This window comes from Manduca sexta, chromosome 19 (genome assembly GCF_014839805.1).
Source record: "Manduca sexta isolate Smith_Timp_Sample1 chromosome 19, JHU_Msex_v1.0, whole genome shotgun sequence".
Lineage (NCBI taxonomy): Eukaryota > Metazoa > Arthropoda > Insecta > Lepidoptera > Sphingidae > Manduca > Manduca sexta.
Genome location: NC_051133.1, coordinates 9,885,973 through 9,913,360, shown reverse-complemented (window position 1 = coordinate 9,913,360; position 27,388 = coordinate 9,885,973). Strand labels below are relative to the sequence as shown.

At 35.8% G+C, this 27,388-nt stretch overlaps 1 protein-coding gene across 2 annotated transcripts in view; it reads left to right on the top strand.

Moving 5' to 3' along the window:
- Window positions 1-975: 975 nt before the first annotated feature.
- Window positions 976-27,388, top strand: part of LOC115440822 (RNA/RNP complex-1-interacting phosphatase homolog) — a 43,277-nt gene continuing 16,864 nt past the window's right edge. The window contains exons 1-4 of one of the 2 annotated variants that reach the window (XM_037440388.1): window positions 976-1,047; window positions 14,929-14,963; window positions 15,676-15,763; window positions 18,384-18,463. In XM_037440388.1, coding sequence (XP_037296285.1) covers window positions 979-1,047; window positions 14,929-14,963; window positions 15,676-15,763; window positions 18,384-18,463 — 272 coding nt within the window. In that variant the 5' untranslated portion in view covers window positions 976-978. Of the gene's footprint in view, window positions 1,048-3,508; window positions 3,536-14,928; window positions 14,964-15,675; window positions 15,764-18,383; window positions 18,464-27,388 lie in introns of those variants that run through there. The other variant, XM_030165297.2, reaches the window with a different exon arrangement.

Here is a 27,388-nt window from a genome sequence, read left to right as displayed (position 1 = left end):
ACAATAATATTTCTGATTACTTATGCTTTCAATTTTCTGTAGAAATATAGTATCATGTATTAGGTAATGAGTAACAGCACAGTTTGACTCCTTCAGCCCGAACATTATGTCAACACGAATACCTTAATCGGCGCGCATAAGTTGTGGATCGAAAGTGTTTGATAAATCTACACGTGTCGTCATTACCGAATGTGATCTACGACTCTCATTAGCTTCCTCTAAATAAGATATCAAACGGTGATTAACCGCCGACGCGCCACTGATTATTTTATTGCGCTTAGACGTTAATAAACAAGCATGCATTAATAGATATATTTTTATTAATATTTTTTATCTGTTAAACAGTGGCTAGATATGAGACCTTTGTGTATTAAATTCTTTATTGTTTTCATAAAGTCTTTTAGGTACACCTTCATAATATTTAAACTTGATTAGGTTTATAATTGAGGCTTTTTAAGCATAAATAGCATGACCATAAATCAGACATGGCATTGCAATACTAGCCATTAGCTTCCACATATTTATTGGAATACGTCAAGTCTTGAATCTTCGCAGTCCCTACAAGTCGGCAATACCTTATGTGCCGTTAGACTACCACAATTCTCAAGATTAATGTTTTCATTCTAAACGGTATTGTCAACGTATAGTAATCGCCTGAGATGCAACATCTAACGGTCGACTATTTGAAATATCACAACGGCCAACCGCAAAATAACTCATGGTTGTCAAGAGAAAGCTGCTAACACTATGTTGCACCGGCGACAATTAAGACGTTTTAAAAATTTCGTTTCCTTCTCATTAACTTTAAATGCTCACTGATTGAAAATTAATGTGCAACGTCATAGATGCGTGTATTAAATAAAATAACTTGCGTTGTTTTTCGGTTTTTAAACGTACATTTTGGGGACACAGAAATTAATAGTTCCATTTTGTTGTTTTCGTTAGTGCGTCGTTAGTGTCACCGGTTGCCTCACGGCGATGCAAATTAAGATGTTCGGTCGGAATTCACTTTTTGATTTATTACCTTATAAAGCGGGCTCTGCGCCGGTAGGTACTTCCTTGTGGGACATAATTAATGTGAGGTGCATTGTTTTGATATTATGACTGTGTGTTACGGTTTTTTAAATTTCCATTTGAATTTATTAGTTTTATTGCTGATGTTTTCTTTTTGGTATTTGTTTTGCTATAACAAATTCGTTGCTTGTATTTATTTTAACTTACTAATATTATAAATGGATGTTCATATGTTTGTGTACGGAGTAACAGCTGAACTGGTCTGTATGTAATTTTGCACACGGATGGACCATGTCCTGGGTTAACCATTGATATATATTATGTACTACGTACTAGATTTGGCGTTCCGAACCATCACTGTGTTCATCTGAATTGAACTGCAATCAATTCAAACTGACTTTAGTATGGTGAATATTGACAGCCTGTGGTTGTGTAGGAGTGGCGCTCATGATATAAGAACTCGAGTCTAAGTGTAAACCTGAATTTAAATAAAAAATATTAGTCAAATAAGTAAAATTATTTGTTGTGCAAGTGAATAAATAGGTTATAACAGTGACGTTTTGGTTGCCATTTTAGTTCACATTTTTGAACAAATAGTTTATATGGACGTTCGTGTCTATAGAATATACGTCAATGGGATTAACACACTTTTTATTCCGGTAATTTGTTCTCATGGTAAAAAATGATATTTTATTTCGATTTTTAAATAGATGGCGCTGGCATTAAAGAATTTTTTGGGGACTTATGTAGCGGGAAAGGCGTTACAAGCGGACGCTGTTGCGAACAACACCTACTATTCTGTGCATTAACAAACCTTTGTAGAATAAAGATGCGCCTGATGCCAATGCATATGACTCACCTACGTATGTATAGATTCGTTCGAAAAACAAGGATTTTCCGTTTAGTAAAACCAAACATTTCTAATCAATCTGTGATTTGTATTCGCGTCGGCTAGTATCGACGAATGACGTCTAGAACCGAAATATTTCACGCGAGATAATGGGTGATAACTATGCTGTGTGATGAATGTCCTCGCGTGATAGAGGACGTGATGATACGCAACAATGTAATCACCAGTACTCATGCACTGTAATAGGTATACGACATAGGGATTGCCGGTGATATCACATCTCAGGAATCCTGTGCGTTATTGATCTAAGTCCAGTATACGTTTGTTGCGGATATAAAATGTTAATCTTACTTTACGATCCTAACAAGGTTGAATATTCCATGAACCACTTAAATTCTATTCTTTCAATATCATCTCCATAATTTGTATTAACCAGATATGTCGATGAAGCAACGTAAAAATTAACTCGCATATAATTTTATAAAAACATGTGAAACTTTTATACATATTCATTTATAAGACGGTGTCAGGTAATTTTTAAACATCGTGTTGATTGAACATCGTCGCCACGTAATTAATTAATTAACGTATACAGCGGCATTAATTTATTATTCAATGTTTTTCCATTTTATTACTTCTAACGTGAATATTTAGTATGTTAGGTAATGAATTTAAACACATAAATCATAGATACTGGTGTAAGTTATGTCGAGTGCGACATGTTATTGCTTAATAATTTGAATGAGGCTAATGAATCGCTTGTTCTCGTAGTTATATCGGATATTTCATGTTAATCTACGCTATTTTCATTAATAAAAATATTTATGCTATCACGTATTAATATACATTTTAATGGCCGCGGGGTCATCTCGTGTTTTAAATTTTGTATGGCGTGTAAAGTTATTTTTACGATCGTGTTTTACGCCGAGGTCGATCTCGATACATTTCGGGTCAAACTGCATTTGCTTGTAAGCGCGAGTGCCTCTGTTGCACTTATCTTTTAATTCAATTTACAAGCGTATCAAACTTGTCGAACGGTTATTTATCGTTGTTAATTTTATCTCGGAACGATCTTAATTTCTTTATTATCTTTATAGGGGTGTGCTTATGGAAATTTGCTTTATCGGAACTGAAGTGATATTGTAAGAAATAAAAATAAAAATGTCTTACATTTGATGTCTCTTTTTAAACGATGATATAACATGGAGTATAGATGGTTAAAGTAATATTGATTTCTAATTAATAATCTTTATGCAGTAAAATGCGGAAAAAGTCTACATAACCTCTTCCCAAGTGTAAGTTTTTGACGGTTTTTCGACATATGATGATTTAATTTGAACATTTTTTAATTACAAACCAATGGTGCTGAAGAGATGAGGTAGCGAGGTATGCGTGCAGTGCGCATACGCAGCTGTAATGTAGGGGTGGGCTGGCACGCCCCGCTGTTGATGCTCCAACGACGTTTGCAACTAGCCTCGTGTTGATTTTGTTCTACAATCTATTCTAAATGAAAAAGGAGGTTATTACACGTTGTAAAGGGAATTTTAATACATTTTTTATGGTATGTGAAATTGATTGTGTCAAGCCGGTTTTCTTGTTTGTACAGATAATAACAAGGTGGCAACGGCTAGTGTCGCAGCGGGTAGAGAGAAGGCTATGATGCGAAGGGCCGTGAGTTACATTCCGAGATTTGAGTTTGTATAATATTTTAAAATATTATTGTTTTGCATAAACCGTCAATAAAAGACGTGGGTCAGACGATGTGAAGTGATGTCCACTGCGCTTAATACTCAGTATCTGAAGTATCGACCATGCGCTGCCGCTATTCAAGGAAAAAAATAGCTATAAAGATGGCAAGACGATGTTTGGGTCTTCGAATATCCCATTTATTAAAAGACACATACGATTATTGTAACTCCAGAACGTTTTTTCTGTCATGCCACTGGCATTACGCCGATCGCGGAAAATTGTTCAAAATCTAGAGTACCTTGAATACTAGTTATTATATCTATTTTTTATCGTAAATATTTGATGTAAGTATTGTTGCTTATTTTAACTTTTTACACGTCAATCACGTCTGATTCTGCTCTTGAGTTAATCACAACTATTTTATCAACATTATTTTTGTACATCTCTGGCTTCGGTATTTTGTACCTGACAAGTCAAAGTGTTTGCATCTCAGTTGCCATATTCGGAGTTCGGATGTTTATGTCTGTTGATATTAAACGTTCATTACTATATTTTGTTTCTTGTGTCACGAGAAATATGTTTGCGGTTGCAAATGTATTTATGTCATTACGAGAACACTTGTATTCTTTTGGGAAAAGTATTGTTAAAATTTTATGGTAGCGCTCTTTACAATGAGCGATATGACCTGAGATTGTGAATTCTTCGTATTGTAAATTTTCTCCGAATGTTTATCGTGATTCATTTTGTCAGTCGAAGCTACAGGTAATTGCGTGGTTGGTTTTTTATTTACATGCACACAGGACATTGTCTGAATAATACTATGAGATTATGTGGCAAGGGCGGGCTCTATGACAACATAAAGTATTATTGTTAATCCTGAATTTCTTAGAACCTAAGGTGGTCCGATGTTTTACCACAGATGAAATAATAGAACTGCCAATGTATAAAAAGAGGAAAATCGCAATATACCTGTAAAAACATCTATTTACGGAATGTAGAATATACCTTTTGGCAGTTTTGTGTGTGCCATATCCAATGGTGAACTGCAAAATTCATCACATGTTAAAATCAAGAATAGCAGGAAAACGGTGATGAATAATAAGAATATAAATAGATATTCTTATCTGTCAGAATGTCTGGCTGGACCATACACGTCTTAAAGGGTGTAGATTGTAGGTACAAGTTAATTAAATTCATAACAATTTGCAAACGCATATTTATGGTTGTTGACATGGTACCTTTAAGTTTTCGTAATCATTATGCATTTATTTTGATTAAAAATAATTACAATGCATCTGGGTGCTCTTGTTATGAATCTCGCCGAGACACGACGCATACAGGTTGTACCACATTGCCGGGGAATGTCTACGTGTGTGATATTTGAACACCGGCGCCGTCGCAGCCATTCTCACGAATTTCGCGGCGCGGCGCCTGCGCGTGGGCGGCCTATCTTAAGCCGCCATCACACGTCTCACTGTACGCACTTGCCACAACACCTGCATCATCCAATCTACATTAATGCTTACCCAATAAAGTTCAATATCATCTAACGCAACTGCATAGTAAACTATGTAAGTCCGTAAGCTCGGCCCTTTGTAGCCTAGTGCGTCTAATTAGTCAGACTGTTTAGTACTACACTCGCCGCGGGCTAACATTAACAACGCAATATGCAGTGTGAAATTGTGTGATTTATTGATATCCCCATAGTGCGCTATTCGAATCGCCAGATCAGTTTTATTACATAGCGTATTAATTCAGAAATTGATTATTAAAAATATAATAAAAGTATTTTTATGTTATTACCCGCATGCTGTGTTTTACAGTAATACTCGCGGTTGTACGTGACTTTGTTCACGTGGAAATCTCGGTCGCACGAGAGGTTTACATTAGTGCCTGCTACCGATATCTGTCGAACTTATTGGCAGTAGGACTAAGGAATAAGTTTAACAGTAATACTACTACCCTACTCGTTATGAGAAATTGCATGAAATTAACCGCAGTTAGGTTACACATATTTAAACGGAAGATCTTTGATTACCATTGATTTATAAAGAAGAAATAATATATTATGTAAATTCAATTGTAGTTTCTTATTGTAAAAATTGTACCGATACGACCCCGTTACAATTTATAAAATAGTATAGAAATGAAGGCGCCATGGATACGCCTACAACAATGCAACAGCATCTTCGCCTCACATTAACCGTCTGCTCGGCGGGGACATCGTATTTCAAGAGTCGTGTACAGATTCATCTGACCGCGCTTATTCATAAGAATATTCACAAGTGACATTAAAAGTTTTTGCATGATGTTTTTGTACACAGCCGCATTGTCGACGGCTATCAAAAGGTATATTTTGTTGAATTTATTGCTCTCGGTGGCGGTATCGTGTGTTGAATAGCTCGCGTCGCGCTATATATTTTTCCTCAAAGCTTTTCGACTGCGCTTCGGCCGCGAACTGTACAAATGTTTGCTATAACTGTTGACATTGGGCGCGATATTGTCTTGCACGCCTCCATATATTACGAAGAAATCAATCGACGTTTTAAATTGTGAACAACAATTGGATATCATTAAATAATGTTACATTGCAATGTACGGGCGGGTCACGAGAGATTCTGAATCAGAAATATGTAATATGGCGACACGATGGCGCCAACGGTGAAATTAATCTGAATCGTGTATTACCAATTTCGAATTTAAACGTTGTTTATAGTGCTTAATACAAACATTGTGTTATACACAAAACAGTATTTCAGTTGCTCAACGCTTCGGACTGTTTACTCGGGAATAATATCCCGAATGGATTAAGCTTTGTACTGTGCCAGATTAAATGGTGTATTAATACATTTTGTATTGAAAGATCGCGATTACTGGTCTTAGGTTGAGCTAAATTAGTCTATTTGTACCGGCGCGTAGCTTTAATTGCACGGGCTATTAATGTAAGATTACTTCAGTAAATATATCTCGCAAATAAAATACAGTTCCAGCACCCGTGTGCAGTACTTTACATTTTTTATTCGATATTGATGAATTATGATTCGTACCGAACTCTCTTTTTATGAATTTCAGTTCACTTGGGTCAATTTCGTGTGATTGAGCGTTGAACTTTCGTTTAAGAAAGTGTAATATTACGTTGGTATGATTACAAAAGAGCGTCAAATTTATGGGCAACTTCTGATATAGCGAACATACCGCAAGTGTTAGAATAGAGCCAAAAGGTATACCAAGGAAAATTGTTAGAAAAACTGTCTCACAGCTGATAGTGAATTGTCGCGTTGGTGTGATTTATCTCGAATAAATTTATCGCTCAATCAACGTCTCAGTGCGCGCATGTTCACGCGGCCGCTGATTGGATTTCTTCATAATTACATCTTTTGACACGTACGCGCCAAGTTTCGTACTTCACAAGCGGTCAGGGCATGAGATCGTGGGAGCACCGTATAATCAGCTTTCTTGACCGTCTTGTTTTGATCCGACATCAAGGAGTTATCTCACAACAGAAGGGCTAGGGCTTCAAGAAATATCCTTGTATCGCGCTCGTCTTGCTTCAACAAGATTAAAATACTGTTCTGAGCACTCGCTTTGGCAAGAAATATTTATATTGCTATTTTAAAGTTAATGTACAAAGTTATGCTATTATACATGTAATATTAAAATGTTTGCGCACAAATTAATTACATAAATTCTTTGTGTTCAGTAATCTATTTTAGATGTCTACGCGGAGTCTTAATTTTCTGTTCATATTTTTTAGTGTTCAAAATCTGAATAATATTCGAAAGCCCTGACAGGTTCAAAGCACACCGGAATCCTTTGCCAACGCGCGAACATTTCCAGAAACATAAACTTCCGAGGTTGGATATCGCTCGCATAATAATAGTAGGCGATGAAGGGCGTATTTTACTCACATACATTCGTTAACAACTCGCTCAGTTGTCAGATCTGCGAGTTATATTTCGGTGGTTAATAACAGCGATCAACGCCTCCGATACGGATGTTGTATTGTTTTATTTCATACAAAGAGTTTTTTTTCAGGCAATTGATCTTCAACATTTTACAGATTAGATCTTAAGAACAAACAGTTAGAAACTGGTTATTAAATCATAGTCAGACATAGGACGTTAGCTTAATTAAACTCTTATGCTGGTTCAGACGATTTACTAGATATATCAAATTCGGAGCAGCCATCTACACCATTAATAGTATATAAACTAGTTCTAGTAATTTCTAAATCCTTTAGAATACTTAGCCATGTAGATCCTTTTAACTTTTATAATCATAACTTATAGATTATATATTTTATAAATCTTGGTGTAATAAATCTCAATCATGCGCCCGAATTCGAAAGGGTCTTGCCAAGAGAAGAAAACAATAAAAGTACGCGTTTCGCAACACTCGAAAACCAATCTCGTGTAGGTTGACCATTAAATATTGAGTTATATGAAGGTACTGTTACGCCGCATCCTTTCGGCAGCAAGCGCCGCAAATTCACATAATTAATGATGTCGGTAAATGTTTCAGACTTAATTCCCGCTGTTTTATATTTAAAACTGGACTTATAATATATTTAAAACCCATATAATCTTTCGCGATGAGTAAACCATCCTAAATTATTACAAGCTTTAACGTAAAGCGAGGAAGCATTTATGTCCGAATTAATATTTTTAATTTCCTCAAGATAATGTGTGGTTGTACCTTTTTTATTGTATTTCCTTATTCTCAGTTTTAATGTCATTTGCTTTATATTGTACGCGGCTTTGAAATTAATGATCTTATTAAAATATATTTTCTCATGAGTAACAATTTACACTTATTTCACATATTGCCATAGCCTTTTAGTCTAATAAAATTTCATTGTAAAAATACCCAACGACAGAGTACTTAAATTAGAATGTTATTATAGAATCTCCCAGACATTCCATATAAATTAAAATTTGGGGTTACTCACTGAGGGTATCTCCGAAGCCCATCACGCCACCCAACACGTTCGGAGCCGAATATCGTCCGGTGGTCGCAATTAGGCGCGATAAATGCTCCCGACATTCGATACATCGGCTTTTCATTCGATTAATCGGTCGAAACGAATACGGAATCCGATTTTAACAGGTGATTCCTTTTGGTTGTTTATGTTGAGCTCCGTGCGATATTTCGATACTTATCTCGGCTTGTTCGTACTCGAGGTACAGTTTTAGTATAGCCTTTTAAGTGTGGTCAATTTGAATTATGCGAATGATTAAGTACGGCTTATCGATAAAAATGTTTATTGATTTTGGATTTTGTTTATTTGGCTTTCGAATGTGGTATTAACATTAATTATGTCGATCGTATTAATTAGGCGTATTATTCATGAAGTAATTAAAATGTTGTAGATTTTAATGTTCTTTTGTCCTCGTTATTATTGGTTGGTAGTAAAAATATATGAACATAATTGTTGTTCAAAGATCAATTGGAGTTATGGTCACCCGTATACTAGTTATAGCCGTGGAAATACGAATTAGTAAAACACGATGTTTCAGTTACAAATAGTGTTGACGACGCCCGCATTCATAAGAATGTGTCCACATATCATTTATTTTGACATCTATCGTTTGTAGTCGTTTACCAATTACATGAAGTTAAATTTTATGTCTTATTTTTCTGAACAGATCGTAATATACGTGTTTACTTTTTATTGTATTGTATTATTATTATGCGTTACCAGAATGTTACACATTTCATCTAATCTAAATTTTATGTAAATTGCTACGTATGTATACAATTTTTTGACGAGCTTTCTACTGGCCAGAACAGGATATTGTTCTGATGTATTTGGGGGTTGTAACTTCCAATCGATGACATTTCGTTGTCTTTCGTTGACGGCCTCGACGACAAACAACAGTTTCAATGAACTTTTCACATTTGTCACAATACATTGGTAATTGCATTTGAGTGGTGAAAATATTACTGTTTTGAATGACACTACTCCACCCTTTTTAGATCTACCGCTGCAGTTGATTCAGTGTCATAGAGAAACGAGCCTGTAATGATGCATGAGACAATAAGAAATGCTCAACCATTACAAGGCGACAAAACTTTAATATCAATACAAAACAATAGGAACAATAGTTGCCCTCTGTCAATTATGCCATCATTACCATCGGAATAAACCACGTAACGGATCAGATGGCTGTCGAAAAAACAACACCATGACGAGACAAAGCGTTCGAAAAGTCATATTTGAAAATTTACAATCAAAAACAAAACCTAATAGAATGAAAATAAATATTAATTTCCATTAAAGAATGCCCGATGATCTTGCATATTCTAAAATGACGAAACAGTTACTCTATAAATGATTTATAGACTGTTGCGGCGCCGTCTTAATTTTTGTCACTTAACAATGTACAATGAATCAGTATAATAAAAGTGCCGCAGCTTGTTAATGTCGTTTAATTGATAGATGTAATGTCATTATTAAACAATAAAGCGTACAAGAAAACAAAGCGAAGTCAAAGTTCATTGATGTGATTTAGAAAACAAAGCAATAAGTGATTGAAATTAGTCGGAAACAAAGTAACAGGCGTAAATACATGCGCATTTGGCGTTACCAATACAATATTAGAATCCATTTAATACGGAATCTATTGTCGGGCAACATAAACTTAAACTAATATTTTATTTTGTTATAATTTATTAAAAATAATTAAATTTGAACATAAAAATGTAAATATATCCCGTAGGTGGGTGTATTAGTTACGCATAATAAGAGCTTGTAAGACGGAATATATCTACATTCGAAACTATGATTGATTCGCACGTTACTGATACGATTCAAATGGACCGGCGCGGCGCTACCGCCATGGATCAATGGGTGAAAGCAGACAAAGTTATTCGATGTTCGACTCATGATAAGTGACTACAAGCTGTTTCTTGTAATCTTATAAATTCTATTCGGCGCAAACTGGATTTGTTTTCCAGAACATTCGAATTGAAATTGAATACTTCGACATGATGTTGACTCACTCAGAATGTTTCAATTTTGCGTAACATTGTAACGACTCTATTGATGTGTTTTGTTTCCCATCCAGTATTTTTCAGCAATACCTTTGGAAATAATAAAGTTTTGTGCATCGAATCAATTGCTTAGACAAACATTTTTTTTGCTAGATTCTGTAATTTTGTTCAAACAGATTCCAATCAAGGAATATTTTCAAGGTATTTAGGTTTCCGTGACATTAAATTAATTCTAGTCATGAATGCTAGAATATCTATTTATTTAAAGAAGTCTTTGGTAATTCTCAAGGTCTAAACTTCGGTTTCATTGGCAAAGGTAACTAATTTATCATGATAAATGTACTGTTTACTATTAACAAGCGACAGTACATCATTATTTCACACGCGTCGATAACTATCGCATGATTTGCAAATGTTGGTGCCATATCGATTGGATTCTTATTGCTTCGTTTGTATGTTGAATGTTATTGATTGTGCACCGCGAGATGTATTTGCGATTATTTGATCCAAGCATTTGTCAAATATGATTGAGGTTTGCGAAGGTGTTATTCGTTTTGTCGACACGCGATCGTGCGATATCTCCCGAGCCTGCCACTTGTAATTCGATGGGAGGTCCGCACATTTTAACATTTCATTTTTTGAGCGGTCATTTTGTTACCTGATATGAGCAGGTTGATTTAAATTAATGTATGATTTAAGTCGCTCGAAATTGATTATATCGTCCAAGGGTATCGTTTTCGTGTTGGACTGGGAACTGGCTGCAGGATTTATTCTTTATTATTTTATTATAAAAACTTTTGTTTATTTATGCTGACCGTGATGAATTTCCAAAGTACAGGTACCTGTGAATGTGAATAGTGTATAGCTCTAAATTCTATGTTACCATTCTGCGGTGTATAAACTCGATGTTTGCCGTTTTTACCCTTGCAAATTGAAAACCACTCAAATCTACATACAAAAACAAATTTAGCACTTCATTATGATTATGATATCCGATATCGTGACACCACGATGGCCTGAGGTGATAAATATTGTTGAATTCCAATGAAAATGTTATCGTCATTAAAGGAATGTATCCCAATACCGTCAGTACTCGGCAGGCGGTGGTCCTGTATCCTCCGGTGTTTGCAAATGTACATACACGCGGCGTATCGTAAAAATGACAAACTTACATTTATTGCTTTGTACGACACATGTAAGTAATGACTTGTCGTGTTGTATGGTTTTTGTCAGCATGCAATCGACGATTTATTAAAGTTCATTGTTGATTATTTTATTAACGACTTCTTCTCATTGCGTGAATATTTATAGTTATCGTCTCGTCTCATGTCGTTTTGTTGAAACGCTTGACGAATCAATGTTTACGATTGGTCGCAATTTATATTCAGCGCGTGCGCATCATCTTTGTCTTTTACTTTATGCTATTAAGAGATAGGGCCATGTTTATGTTCCTCGGTTTCGTTGCGAGCAATATTACTCTCAAACAATTAGAACTAGTCATATCTATGAAAGATCAACAAGGAGCCACCACACGAGTCTTGATTGTCATTATTTATTTCACCAATTACTACATACAAATCAAGATGTACAGTTAGCATGTGAATATGACCCATTGTAGTCTACCACACTATTAATTGGTGGGCTTTACTACTATATTTTATTTAATAGCAAAATTTATGCTACATGTCAAAGTATAAAATGTATAGAATAAATACAATCTTTGCAATTGAGATATCAACTATAAATTATTAATGTGATAAAAGCACAAAACTATGTGAATACAACTTAACTCACAAACTTTCTTCTTTATCAATAGTCTCTGTATTTCTTTTGTGGTAGCTGTCCTGTGTGAACATTATCTAAAAATTAATGTGTCTTATTCCAAATGTAATAAATAATTTCGTTGTTGAAAGTATACATCAAAATTTATTTCTAGTGTATTTTATATATTTTACAAACTAATTGTACATAACTTGTAGTATTCTTTTGAGTTTGAATTAAAAAAAGGCAAGTCTTAACCACCCAAGGTTTCCTGCATCTCAGAAAAGTCAATAATTTTTAAGCAAATATATTGTGGGTACAAAGAATTTGTTGTGTTGACGTTATTTCAATGGCTCGCAAATAATGTGGGTGCGTATTCGTGCGTGCAGATACAACTTGTGATTGAGAGTTACGATTGTCATTAATATCGTAATGGACTCGATTTATGGCCGAGGATCATCTCATTGATTTTATTGCTCCACTCGTGCTATATTTAATTCTAGACACACATCGAAGGCTGCGTTATTGCCGTACGCCAATTTGTAACCTTGTTTGTGGTGTGTAAGATTTTTTGCTCTTTTAAGTAATGTGAGCGATGTTGACTGCTTGATGCGTTTATTTATGGTTAAAGATATTGAAGCGTGTTGACAGTTTTCAATGTTTGTGCCTTTGATATTAACTTTATGTGGTCGAGCATTTGCTAGGTAATGAAAATCTTATTGTGGATTTTATTTTGCTTAAAACACAAACGAAAGTACATCTAATCGTGTATTCCTGACTTAATATATTTCGAAAGGTTCAAGAGTAATGTTTTGCATGTTGCAAATTTCATTATTTCACCGCGACCGCAGTAAAACCGCAGCAGTTTCGGCGTGCGCTCTTTTTCGGTGCCAGTCAAGGCTGTGCATTGTGCCCCCGTATTTTTACTGATATTCGCGGTTCGTATAAACTCCTTTGTCCTGGCTCAGTTTTATTTGTTCCGGCTCTTTAATGTTAATTGAAATCCGCGGTAACTGCAACCGATAAGGTCGCGGTTGTTTAAACCATTGCTGGGCAGAACGACATTTGAAGCGAATACATGCACTGTTTACAGGTTTTCTCTACATGGAGCGGTATTATTATTTTGATGGATACAAATGTCGATTAGATGAAGTATATGGTACCTAGCTTTAATCAGCTATTTGAGTTGATTTAGTTATTGGCTTAAGACTTTTGAGGAGTAAATCTTGCTGACGGTTACTTTTCCAGCCTGAATCGAGGGGTGATTGTTATGTCCCGTGACTCGAGACTGTCGGAAGTCAGATCCTGAACCCTAATTTCTGGTGATGTAACGTCGATGGTGTAGATTCTAATTAGATCTATATTGATATCGGAAGCGTTTTTGTATGGAACTTTCCGGTGCCACTCTTATCGACCTCAAAACCTCCCTTACAAAAAGCAAGGCCGAGGAAAGCATAAAGATTTCATGCTATCATTCACATCGAAGTAACAAGGAAATATACAAGTGCAAAGGCATTGCGTAGATGTAAACATCAGTAGCGCTAGTTAAACTTTTCTTATGATAGACAAGGAATACATTTGCATTAAATCTAATAATATTCCTTAAGAAGTATATACCTAATACTATAATGATTCATTATTTCAACGCTTAACGTGTGATCGAAAATTATTTTCTCTTCTTACAGTTACAGGTTACTAATTAAAATGTTTTCTTGTACAATAAATTAAAGACTTTACGATTGGCATCGGGCATGTGCCTACATTGGAATTAATTAATTGTACCAATATAGCCGTGTACCGTTCCCAACTACCAAGAAGATGTCGTCGCACCAATTTGGCAACTTTCACAATATGAACGATTTAATTTTAATCGACCATGTAAAACATTGATGAAGTAGCGACGTTCAATATTTATACTGGCTTCTTTGTATCGTAACCACCCGAATTTATTAAAAATCTACTTTTAATTTATAAAAGCCACCGGCAAAACGAAATTGAAAATTAACCCCACTTAGACACACCTCCTGTAGTTCGGGATTTTTTTCCATAAGGTTTTTACATCATGTCAACACCGTCAATAAATTATTGCCACTCTCGCAACCTATTATTAACGAGCCCCTGACATTTTATTTAAGAATTTTTGGGTGAAATTGAAAATTTTAACCAAAATTCTTGGCCCGCGGTGTAACAAGAATGGGTTTTGAGATTTATGCCGAACGTTCATCAAAAATGTTTTATTTAAAATTCTAATTCTTTGTTTATATTGCTGTTATAAATTTTCTTGGAACGGTGAATGGTCTGTTTTTGCTTCGGTTTGTTTTAACTTGGGACATTTTCATGTTATTATCATACTAATTTTTGTTATTAACCTAACCGGTGTAGTCCTAAAGTTGATTCTATCAGGTGGCCCTCGTTGGGCAAAGTTCGTTGACACCGGTCAGGTGGGGCCGATGGATGATTGATCTGCTCTCTTATCACTGCACTGTCGCCTACGTGCGGCTTTCTCAAAGACACATTGTGTATGATCACAGATGCGTGTGCTAATGGCGCTCCAGCTTTCATTATACCTAAATTTGACGTTTTTATTTGTATAATAAATCTATTGTTTTTGTTTGTTTCAGAACGTGCAAAAAAATAATAGTGAAATCAAAGAAATGTAAGTACTCATGTGGATTTCATTCTGAAGTATTATTTTTAAAACCTAATAAAGTATAACAGTATTTTAAAATTAACATCAAATTCAAAGGTGAAACGATTTCATGCATATCATTTTTAAAGGAAAGGTCTGTGAAATTGTCTTATTAATTTATGTTCATCAGACTCATATTAAATGTATACATTACTTGAATATTTTCAAGTGTTCCCGAATGGACAACTTGCAAATTGAAAAGCTGACGTACTGACATTACGTAGCATATCGCTACAAGCGCCCTTTCACCTTATGAAATGATGGAAATTTAATAAAAAAATATGTAAGAGGTTTCGGAAAACAATAAAAATTTTGATATTATTGTTAAATTCGAACATAATGCAAATGTTTGCCGACAACCAGTAGGCATTGTGGCGCCGCGACTCATTTAGAAAGTTATATTTTTATTTAAACCGTTCCGTTGAAAGATGTTTCCGTCATAGTTATTTGTTTAACGCCAACGGTTACACTGTTTTCTGTTATTGGATATATTTTTCCACCCACGCAGCAATGTGAACATTTGAAAAACAATTGGAATCCCTATTAGGACCATGCCTTTATATTTTTAAGCGACATCTTTCTGCAAATGTCTTTATGCGTTGTGTTTTTCGGTTGAGTTGTTTTGATTTTATTTCGTTTGGCGCGTATGTGGTTCTTTGATATTTTCTTTGTTTTGTAGATGGGATATTCCCGCGCTGTTGGCGAAAGTTCCCAAGTTGGGAGCAGTCATTGACTTGACGAACACAGCTCGCTACTACGACCCCGCAGTATGTATAGTTTTTTTCTACTTTTGGTACGTTGTAGAGTGGAATGCATTCACATGTGACTTTGTAACATAAATATATTTCTTTGCAGTGCAAATGGTTAGTTACGTGCACTTTCGCACATGCCCACATACCGAAACTGACGAGTCGAATGCATAAACATTCCTCCGTGGATTGTTACTAATAATGAAAGGTAACAACTTGGCATTCACAAATATAAGACAGCGCGGGCAGGTTCAGAATTATGAGTTTTACTCGGAGAGCGCCCGTAGGACGCTCGTTTCCATGCCATGTGTTAGAATACCGGGAAGCAATAAAATTATGTTCAGTTTTACGATTGAAAGTCACATTTTCCACTACGATGCTTTGTTCGTACTTACGTCTGATTGCCTTGCATTCATCTTCTAGCATAATCCGATCGTAAAACGGCGTTTTCATGGGGCAGCTAAGTCCGCCTTTTAGTGTGGTCTAACTCAGGCGTTTTTAGATGTTAAGTGTTACTACTGCGCGATTGAAGTTCGTAATGTGTGCGAAAACAATGTGTCATTTATAAAACCTGTGATTAACTATGTGTTCGTTGTGTGAAATGATGTCGCAAATACATATTTTATTTATTTTTTGGTGGCTGCTAACGTTTAGGTTTAAATACACATAAGAGCTATATAGTTTAGAGTAAAATAAATGATATTGTTGTAACTTGTAAATATGCGGAGTAACGTGTGTGGCAAATTTGACACGTTCACTCGTTACTTAAACCATTCAGTTTTCGCCGTTGTGGCGATGATGTTTTCCTTTTCGACACAACGTTGGTAGTTCGCACATTCTTAGATTTTACGGTACACCAGGGTTGGCATTAGCTAATCGTCATGATGTTTTCCGTTGTACGTTATCTGTCGCTCATGTGCGAAATATGTTGCATGTAACATGCGTAACGAGGTAGCTGATTACATCGTTAGAGTGTAATTACTATTTGGAAATTGTTTGATCTGTTCAAACGTGACTAATTAGCATTAATCTCAGAAGACATTTATTTTAAAATGTAGCATGAACGGTGCACTTTTAGCTGCAATATAATACGTTTCCGATGTGGGAGGACAAACGACAACATCTGATTTAAAGCTAATTATATTGTTCCCAATTGCAAAGCTCAATAAATACCAACGCACAACTAGTATAATCAATTAATAAATTAACATTGCCGACAAAGTCTTTACATTTAATTACCGTACCGTTAATTAGGCGTGAAAGTGATACTGTTTTGGTGCGCTCGTACGTTCCGGTTCATTAGATCCCCGAGGCGAGATTGGTCGCGGACGTCGGTGCGAGTCCGGCGCGGCGCGGCGCCGCTAGCACGTGTTGCCGGCTCTTGTCAACGCCAATAGCCTCTGTCAAACTAAATTATGCCGGTGTTTATTGATTTTGACGAAAAAACGACCGAAATGAACAAGGAAAGGGCGACTACGAGTAGATGGGCGGCCTACGTCTCTATAGGTTGAGGTTTACGTCTGGATACGTTGTCAACTTTAGGTTTATTTTCTAGGATGCTGTTGAAAGTGTCGTGTCAACTAAGGATGTAATCGGACAAGCATAATCAGAATTGTTTTTGTAAATTGAAAATCTTGTTAGCATGGAAACAGAATTGTAAATTGCTTAAATACTACACCTACAGCCAAAAATGAACTTTTTTATATTTTTGGCTTATGAATTGACGCAAATTAAGGTTTAAATGACGATCGAGTAACACGTTAAATTAGTTTGCTGGTGGTAGGATATATTATATATCCGCCAGGATAGCGACCACTACATAAGGTGTTAAAACCCACGTAAGAGTGTCGCGCTCTGAGATAAGCCTGTGTACATTCGGTTCCAACAGGCAGGTATAATTGTATAGACGGTCCAAGGGTAATCATCTCATCATCTATTGAACCCCAATCCACTTACCATCAGGTGTAGTGGAGTCTCTTTGCCGTGCTTGTATTTTCGATTCTTTCGCCCTTGAAATCCACATAGTTTTACATCACACATATTCAAATTTAGCAGTACAGATCTTTCTTTAAAACATCAAAAGACCAACAAATAAATAATCGTTAATTAGATACGACATCTCTATCGTAAGTGAGTCGCATTTGATCTAAAAATATGATGTCACAATTTAACGCTTCGTTTGTAATCTGACTTCAAATTGTCATTAGCTGTCATCGATATTTCTTACACCGTACTAAAGTTGACTATCATATTCTGCTTGTAATCGTATCAAGAAATGATTATTGAATCTTTATATAATGTCTTTGGTTTTATTTTAAACTTATTAGTATTTCATTATATAACACGTCTAGATTAATTTAAGCTGGAAAACTGATACGGCATCTATGCATACATAGCTTATAACTTTTGCAAGCATCTTTGCCCGGAATAAAAAAAAAAATTAGAGTCTTTTTCAGGGATAAAGGATGAATTACTCTTCAGTACATAATCACTTCGTTTGTTTACCGCATTTCTGGTTAAAAATTGTAAATTAGACTTCTACACTATTGGTTTTATGATGTAATGTTGTATAAATGCTTCGTTTAACAATATCAAATCGAGTAATTGATGTGCTTAGTGTTTTCTTTCTTCTTTGCAGGAACTTGTGAAGGCAGGTGTCATACATAAGAAAATATTAATGCCCGGTCGCATTATACCGCCCGAAAACAAAGTGCAGGAGTAAGTCAATCTTAATATGAAATGCGATTATGCAAGACATGATTTATATAACTATGTGTACAATTTTTCGTGCTTATTAAAAATTCGCGTGAAAGTATAACCATGTTTTAAAGTTTTAAAATTTATTTTTGCTGTGGAGATATTTGTGGTAGATTATAGTGGTTTGATAGATGTCATACTTTGTGAGTAAAAAGAAGAAAAAGTTTTAATGTTTTGCCACTTTTTTAGCTATTAACAATGTCTTGTAAATTGCGTCAGTTTGTAAAATATATCCTTATTCTAACCTTTTTTTGTATCGTCGTCGTTTTGTATGATATAAGCAAGATTTCAAGCTATTATAGATCGCGGAACTTTGTTCGTTTCAATATTATGTGATAGCAAACGAGCGGGTGAGTACGAGTACAATTTACAATCGTAGGCAGTAGTATTCCTTGGATCGAAAACGCATTTTGATTACCTAATCCAGGAAACAAACTCAGTACTTAAAAGTAATTTATTCACAGACCAAAATAGCTATAAATAGTACTTCACGTTTCCATATACATTTCAGCAACACAATTCAGCTTTATACCTATATAAAGCCGGCTGGATTTACTGAAAGCCATTTGTGTGTCACGGCCGCGTTTCCTACAGTACCTCAGAGTGACTGAGTGATACTCGGCTTGGGATTGTTTCTGACCCCGAGGTCAAAATGCAGACTAATGCCCAATTGAACTTTCGTTGCCTTTCCGTTTATTACATATATTTCAATGATTTGTATTGAAAATTATTTATATTAAGAGTTTTGTAAAATGTACTGCTTTTTTCCTTGACTGATATTTAGTAATTATGCATTCGTAAAGAAACATTATCAGTCACTGAAAATGTAATCATCGTCTTATAAGAGACTAGCTTTTGCCCGCGGCTCCGCCCGCGTTATAAAGTTTTTCGGGCTAAAGTTTTCCGTTATAAAAGTCACGCTATATATTTTCCCGGGAGCCTATGTTCTTCCCAGGGTCTCAAACTGTCTCCATACCAAATTTTATTCTAATACGTTGGGTAGTTTTTGAGTTTAACACGTTCGGGTAGACCGATGCAGCGGGGGACTTTTGTTTTATGATATATTTTTGTAGAACTTTTTAAGAGGAACAATCCCGTCATACATTATTGTTGCATAACTTTAACCGTTTACGCAGCGCACGCAACAGAAGCTCTCAAAACTAATAAATTGTCCCCGTTTTTGCATCATGTTTCATTACTGCTCCGCTCCTATTGGTCATAGCGTGACGATATATATAGCCTATAGCATTCCAGGAACAAAGGGCTGTCCAACACAAAAGAATTATTCAGTTCAAACTCCTAGTTTCTGAGATTAGCCATTACTGCTCTGCTCCTATTAGTCATAGCGTGATGATATATAGCCTATAGCACTTCACGAACAAAGGGCTATCCAATACAAAATGAATTTTTTAGTTCGAACCGGTAGTTCCTGAGATTAGCCATTACTGCTCTGCTCCTATTGGGTATAGCGTGATGATATATAGCCTATAGCACTCCACGAACGAAAGGCTATCCAACGCAAAAAGAATTTTTCAGTTTGGACCGGTAGTTCCTGAGATTAGCCATTACTGCTCCGCTCCTATTGGGTATAGCGTGATGATATATAGCCTATAGCACTACACGAACAAAGGGCTATCCAACGCAAAAAGAATTTTTCAGTTCGGACCGGTAGTTCCTGAGATTAGGCATTACTGCTCCGCTCCTATTGGGTATAGCGTGATGATATATAGCCTATAGCACTCCATGAACATAGGGCTATCCAACGCAAAAAGAATTTTTCAGTTTGGACCGGTAGTTCCTGAGATTAGCGCGTTCAAACAAACAAACAAACAAACAAACAAACAAACTCTTCAGCTTTATATAATAGTATAGATGAAAACCTGTCTAGATATATAATGACATCATTCGACTATCTACTGTCTTCAGATCTGAAAAAGGAAAGACTATGGCCTCTATACCTATCTTTTCTCTCAATGATGTGCAAGCAAAAACATAATTCGGCATTTATTGGGTCAGAATCTCCGGTAATATAAAACGTTAAGCGATGATTTATGAAGATGATGATTTGTTCCCCGACATGATACATCAAATAACATGCCAGTTAACAAGTTTGCACCCCTTATACGGCACCGCGTAAATCTGAACGCAACAGCCATCTATCAAACAGCCCGCGTTAACGTTTTGCATTCGCGGCGGATTTTAATTTGAAGCGTCGAATTGGCGCCATTCGTAGGCCGAATATGGGTAATGTTATAAATCTACGGTCGGTGGCGTGGGAGGCGGCGGCGCGCGCGCCTTAGGGCCACAATCGACCCGACCGCTGCGCAGCCGCAGCCCGAGGTACCTATTCTCGTATTCAATTGAACTTGGTCACATCTAGCGCTCGCGTTGACGGCGTCTGCCGCCCACGCGCCGCGATGCCTTTCGGAATTTGAAAGGCATCCGTCGCTGCGCCGACAGCGGCCAACAGTTGTCCCTCTAGTAAAACACACACTTTTTATATTTGATCGTAAGTTATGCGCTATAAAAAGTAATCATATTACAGGGAATAATCGACATTTGTTGTTCACGATTCTTTATTTTATGGTTTTGTATAACCGTACACGAAAGGATTTTATTGAATGTTTTAGCGAGTACAGCTTTAATCCCCTCGCGACTGTACCTTATATTTAGTTGTTGCTTAGAATATCAATTTACTCGTATTGTAAATTATATCTTCCTACGTCTAAACATAATTTTAAATTTAGTTGCGAAGAATTCTAGGGCTAGTTAATTTTGTTCATTAATGTTTGTTATTAAAGAAATTATGTAATTTCGAATTGGATTTACTTTCCTATAAGATATTGTATTTAAAGCCCTCCGGAGGCATTAGGAAATTTCTGAATTTATATAATGGCACACACCTCTGACTTTTCTAAATAAATCATGTGTGTATTCTTTGTGAATTTATCGTTCGCTTTAACGGTGAAGGAAAACAAAAACCTGCACATCTGAGAAGTTCTCTATAGAAATTTCGAAGGTGTGTGAAGTCTACCAATCCGCACTAGGCCAGCGTGGTGGACTAAGGCCTAATCCCTCTCAGTAGTAGAGGAGGCCCGTGCTCAGCAGTGGGCAAGTATATAATACAGGGCTGATATTATTATTATTATATAATAAGTTACCATAGACAACTGCATTTCAAACTGAACTACACGATTCCCAAAAACCATATCACACGCTGTCTATCAGTTTTATAAAATGATCTGGCCCGCTTAGTGATGAAGATTATCGGTATCATTTGTCTGGTCTTTTGTCAGTCGCTGCGGCCCGTCGGCCGTTGGGAACATAAATAACCATCGGCATTTCTCAGATACTTCGCCCCTGTTATCGTTCCACTGTAGCTCGCATCTGTTTGTCAGTTCAGCTTAGACAAATGTACCACCCGTACGGCTACTTTGTAACGTCGATGTAATGACACGTTCGAAGGTTCGAGAACTGCCAGAGGGTTAGTGTTGATATTCCTGTTAGAATTGTATTGGATTGTAAATTTATGGGAATACTGATAAGTGATAGGTACTGAAGAAATTGTTCAATACGGTCTATTTATATCCATAATTAGGAGGAAATTTTAGAGATAAAGTGTGTTGATGCTTTACGACTTATTCTTATGATTTATGTTGCTGCGAATTATCGTAATAAAGAGGAGAAAATATGTTATTATAAAATATTGTCCAATCTATTTAGAGAATTACTATATTTCTATTTTGAAGTAAACGTAAATCATCTCTCATGTAATGAGAAACTGTAATTGTATGTTATAGGGATAGGGTCTCACTGATATTTGTAGTTTTAATATGTTAAATAGATGTCACTTCTAGACAATTATACTAATGTGCGATGATCTGATGCGCCGTAGTTGGTTTGCCGTCAGTTTTTACCGCGGAGTTGTGATCGTAATGATGCTCGCGTGCCCCGCCCGTCCGTTCATTTATCACCGCTGTATTTTTACTTGTTTTCCATGTCCACTGTCGACAATCATGTCGTCATTACAAACCAGCTCGCTTACCTATCATCCCGTCAATAAATTGTGAACACCGCCGGTGGTACGATTTGTCGGATCAAGGATGTTTACAGCCCTAGTCTTTGAAGAATTTTATAGGCGACAGCGGCATCGTTAGTGCCTTATTTTTTGTCAACGCGTACCTTTTTACACACAGACACGGCGTGGTACGTCATGCTTTGCTGAGAATCAAGAATGATTCAAGCACGATCGGTTAATGTCATCGCTTGATCCAATATTGATACATCGGATTCTATGTCATGTACACGTGTTAAATCCGCTTTTGAGCTTTTTTCGCCATTGTTTTTTATTTGTGATTGTATTAGCGCATGATTGAGACTTATAACGAGACAATTTGACATTGTATTAAGTCATTTCTTATTTTTAGGCGGTTCTCTCAGTACGGGAAAACCTAAAGGTGTTATTATGTCTTTAATAGATACGCGATGTGTGATCGGGATGCTATTAGTGGCTAGATGACTAATCATTTTTAAAGATTATGGTAATTACGATTGTGTTATATCAATAACAAATTTAGCATATTCATTAAGAATTTTGAGAGACAATAGTATTTTATTGAGCCTGTATACTTATGAAAATTTGTTGTGTTCATCTAGATGAACAATAGACACTATTATAATAGACACTAGTGTCTAATAATTCTTCACAAAGGATGTATGTATTTTACGAGCTGTGAACTTGTTTTATCTCGTTGGAGGTGTTAAAAGTAAATTGTCACGCTGTTGACTGTTTGTCTAGTAAGAGGCCAGTGTAAATCAGAGTAAGATAGGAGACTTCCGAGCGTGATAACAAACACATAAATATGGCGTCCGTCGGCCATTGTCCAAATTTACCGTCACTAACCCATTCTACTTACTGTATAAGTATTTTTCAGAAACATATCACTTGTCGTGCTGGACATTGCTGTTGTTTCAGCAATAATTTCAATAAAGTAATTGTTCTGTGGAGACACATTATTATAAAGGATTATGAGAGTTGAGCTTGAGATCAAGAAAATTATGTACAAATGCGATGTTCGTACATAAATGGTTTGAGATAGTTACTGCTGATTGTTTAGAATTATAAATTAAACGTCATAAGATTGGCTATTTTTATTATTAAATACTTTTCAAAGTAAATTTATTATGTAGTTATGAATTGCAATACTCTCATTGCTGTTCTATAAGACGGGCTCAGCAGCTCGCCTGGTACTTAGCGCCACGCTTACCTATAACCAAGCATGACATGACATGCTTGATAATCACACTTATCAAACTCCCATCCAGCAGTAACACTTCTAACGGTAACCAGAAACAAACCCGTCTCGGTATTTATAGAAAGAAATCAAAGATATCTTCTTGCATTTGTTAACAGTTCACACAACAGGTCTAAAGTTTATAATTTTACAAATTATTAAGTTGTCCCTGTGTTGTACGCGTATCGGACAATTTGCATGTTCTTGGGTTCATGTATATTAATGAAAGTGATAACATCTGGTATCGGCGCTGAATAGCGTTAAGTTTCTTGTATTTCTATTAAACGAATGTATTCTCACGTATTTTTGTCCACGGGAGATATCGGCTGAGTAGGTTCTAGATCTTTATCTTTTGTAGTTTAGCATTCTGCATTGATTGATACTTATCAGTAGATTCTGGATTGAGTTCTCACCAGTAATTCGCGTGCTAGATATGTAATTACAGTACAAATAGTTAAAGACTGGTCAATGCGGCTCGTTTCAACAAGAAGTGTTCCAGGAACAGGCAGTGTACAATGAATGTAGAAGGAGGTAATTTTTTGCTTGACATAATATATATTTAGACTACACTGTATGTATCATTGAAACGCCACTTTGTCATACCAGAATTATATCACGTGACACTAAGCCATGTTCAAAAGATTATTGTACACAAGGATGATTATGTTTTTAGTACCTATAAATGTCGATAGAAATCATAATATTCATATAGTACAAAAATAACAATCAGTACCGACAAATATAATCGACATTAAATATATCGTATATTATGATAATAAAATATACCCTCGTAATAACAAACCGTGAGCTAATAACATAAATTCCGTATTAAGACGAAACGAATTGTCGATTTTCTATAATGTCCATAATAATGATAATAACTACTCCATTACTAGTTGTTACAGCGTTTCACTCCAGATAATAGCTGATCTGAATATCGACAAGTTTTATAATAGAACCCATGGTATATTTTGGACCACACAGAAACTGATAATTGAGACATTTGTATTGTACAAAATCTATTTATCCCATTATCAAGCGATGTCGAAAGTCGCGTAGTAAGTCGGGAATTGATTGAACCGTTACGAAACTTTGTACATGATTCGATTAGAACGTGCTCTTGTTTTAATATACGTAATTATTTTCTAGTCTTACCGGCTAATGAGGACAAGTTTGATGCATTTGAGTGACATCCAATAAATTAAAACGTTCTTTATTGCTTACATTCTAGAATAATGATCCTTAAAAACTCATTAATCTGTGTCTATCAACTTTCAATCGGTCTATGTAAAGCTAAGTAGTCCGTTGTGCAGATGATATAATTGTTTATTCCACTTTGTTTGCATAATGATGATCAGTTTATTAAAAATAAGCATGCATATAATACGTGCATCAGTAGATAAAAGTTTTTTTTTCGTACATGTTCAGATTTCAGCGATACTACAGTGCTTGTAGACTTAAGTATTTTTTTGAAGATTGACATATTTTCTGATTGAACTTTTAATTTTCAAGACAATATTAAGATTTTTGTTTTTGTAATATAACTCACCAGCATAACATGGCGATGATTAATGTGAGGTGTAGCGCGGCATTGTTTACGGACCGCGCCAACCGATTCGCGGAAAATTTTAATTCAAATGGCAGACATGAAAATGATACTTTCTAGGATGACTGAGCGTCGTGATGAGATTAATTAAAATATTACTCATGCAAATCATCAAAGTTTCCAGTAATCCAAACGAGGTTTATGACGTGTCGCCGGCGCCATCGTTAATGCTGCTAATTGATTTGCAAGACTGCTGATTGCGCTGGAAAATTTGGTCATGTGTATTTATAGTTTTGTACTTTTTGCCATATTTGTACACATGCAGTCTTGTCATCAGTGCTGCAGACACTCTCTGCAATGAGGTTTCGTTGAAATTGCAAACACGACTAGTTTATATGTCTAAATGGTCAGCAGAGTTGCATGACGTTTTTGCATTAAATCTATTAGGTTAGGTTAAATTGTGCTGCGAATGCGTCATAAAAGAAATTCATGCGACACCGACGGCCGACAAACAAAACGTGGTTCTCACGCGATTACCATATATGGTTATCCCGCATCATTATGTCATCTGCCGAGCTTTGCCTAATGAATAACAAACGCAAAGTACAAACCGCACTCGAGATTAATTTGTGAACTGCGGTCAGCGCCGCGTGGTAACGCATCGTTGTTTTTCACACCGTCCATATTGCTTTTTATAGTCATCTTATATTTGACTCAATAGCCCAATTAGATAAAGTTTATTTTCGTGCCATCTGTTGTTATTTTAATTTTTAATTTAAATTGTATTTCAATGAGTTGGTAATTAATGAAATGGTTTTCCGTTTAGTAGTCTTTAGATAAGTGTATTGTTTAAGGGTATTTTGAAGGAACTGGTATGGCATGGATAGGTACATTTCTCGCAATTAAACGATAATATGTAAATGTTTTAGAGTTGAATTAGCCTAGAGCGATTTGGGCAGTTATATAGCAGCCTGTCGAAAATTGCATATTTCAGCTGTGATGATCCAAATGACATTGTCAAATTATAATTTACTACTTATTTTAGAAACCTGTTTGCTATAATGTTTATGAACTAAAACTAGAACTGCTTTATTAAAAAAAATATATATATGTATAATATCTTCAAAATTTTGGGAAATATTTCACGGTTGAAACAGTAGATTCAGACATACCATTACGCTTTGTATTACTAAAAAACAGAGATGGAATAAGTCGGCTTATTTCACACAAAAACATTGCTTATTTTCGCAAATAAAGTAACAACAAAGACTGTTTGATAACGCTTTGGCGGCGGAATGTCCAGACCGCAAGGGAAGCTGTTTTTACAACCCAGCGCACGAATTGTCAACTTTAGAACGTTAAATCTCAGTGATTCACTATTCGTAATTGGGATAGTTTTTACGATTAGTGGTTTTCGTACACGATTTGTCCGTGACTCACCATCTTTATGGGAACCACATTATGGCGCTGTGGACATATGGCCCACGTAGAATGGCCCATACTAATTTAAATGTTCGTTTTTAATGCGCTCAGTTGTGTCAATCGGGCAATTTGTTTGTCTGTTAATGTACTTCTACTGATAAATTGTAATGAAGCAGTTAGGCCTTTGTGTGATTCTGCGTAGTTTACTGTTATTCTATGACGCATAGATGAAATACTCAGAGAATTATTAAGCGCAGGAATGTGATAAAAAAGATGTTCTAGAATTTGCTTTCTTAACACGTGCCTATAGATACAATATAAATATCTAATTTTATTGACGCATTGGTAACATATTTATCACCACTGTCAAACGTTTTTTAAGTTTATCGGCAGAATAATACAGTCGAGAACTAGGCGTTAAGTTTGACTTCTAAGTCTGGCATGTAAAGACTATTCGAGAAAACATGTAAATAGCTCGAAATTAGAGTTTGGGACAGAAATGGGCGCATTCACGTGGTACACGGGCCATGTGTAGTTTCAGCTTCTCTTATTTAAGGCCGAAATATGTGCGATATTGTTACATATAACCTTATCACTTCATGGATAGAAGTGTCAGCTACATTT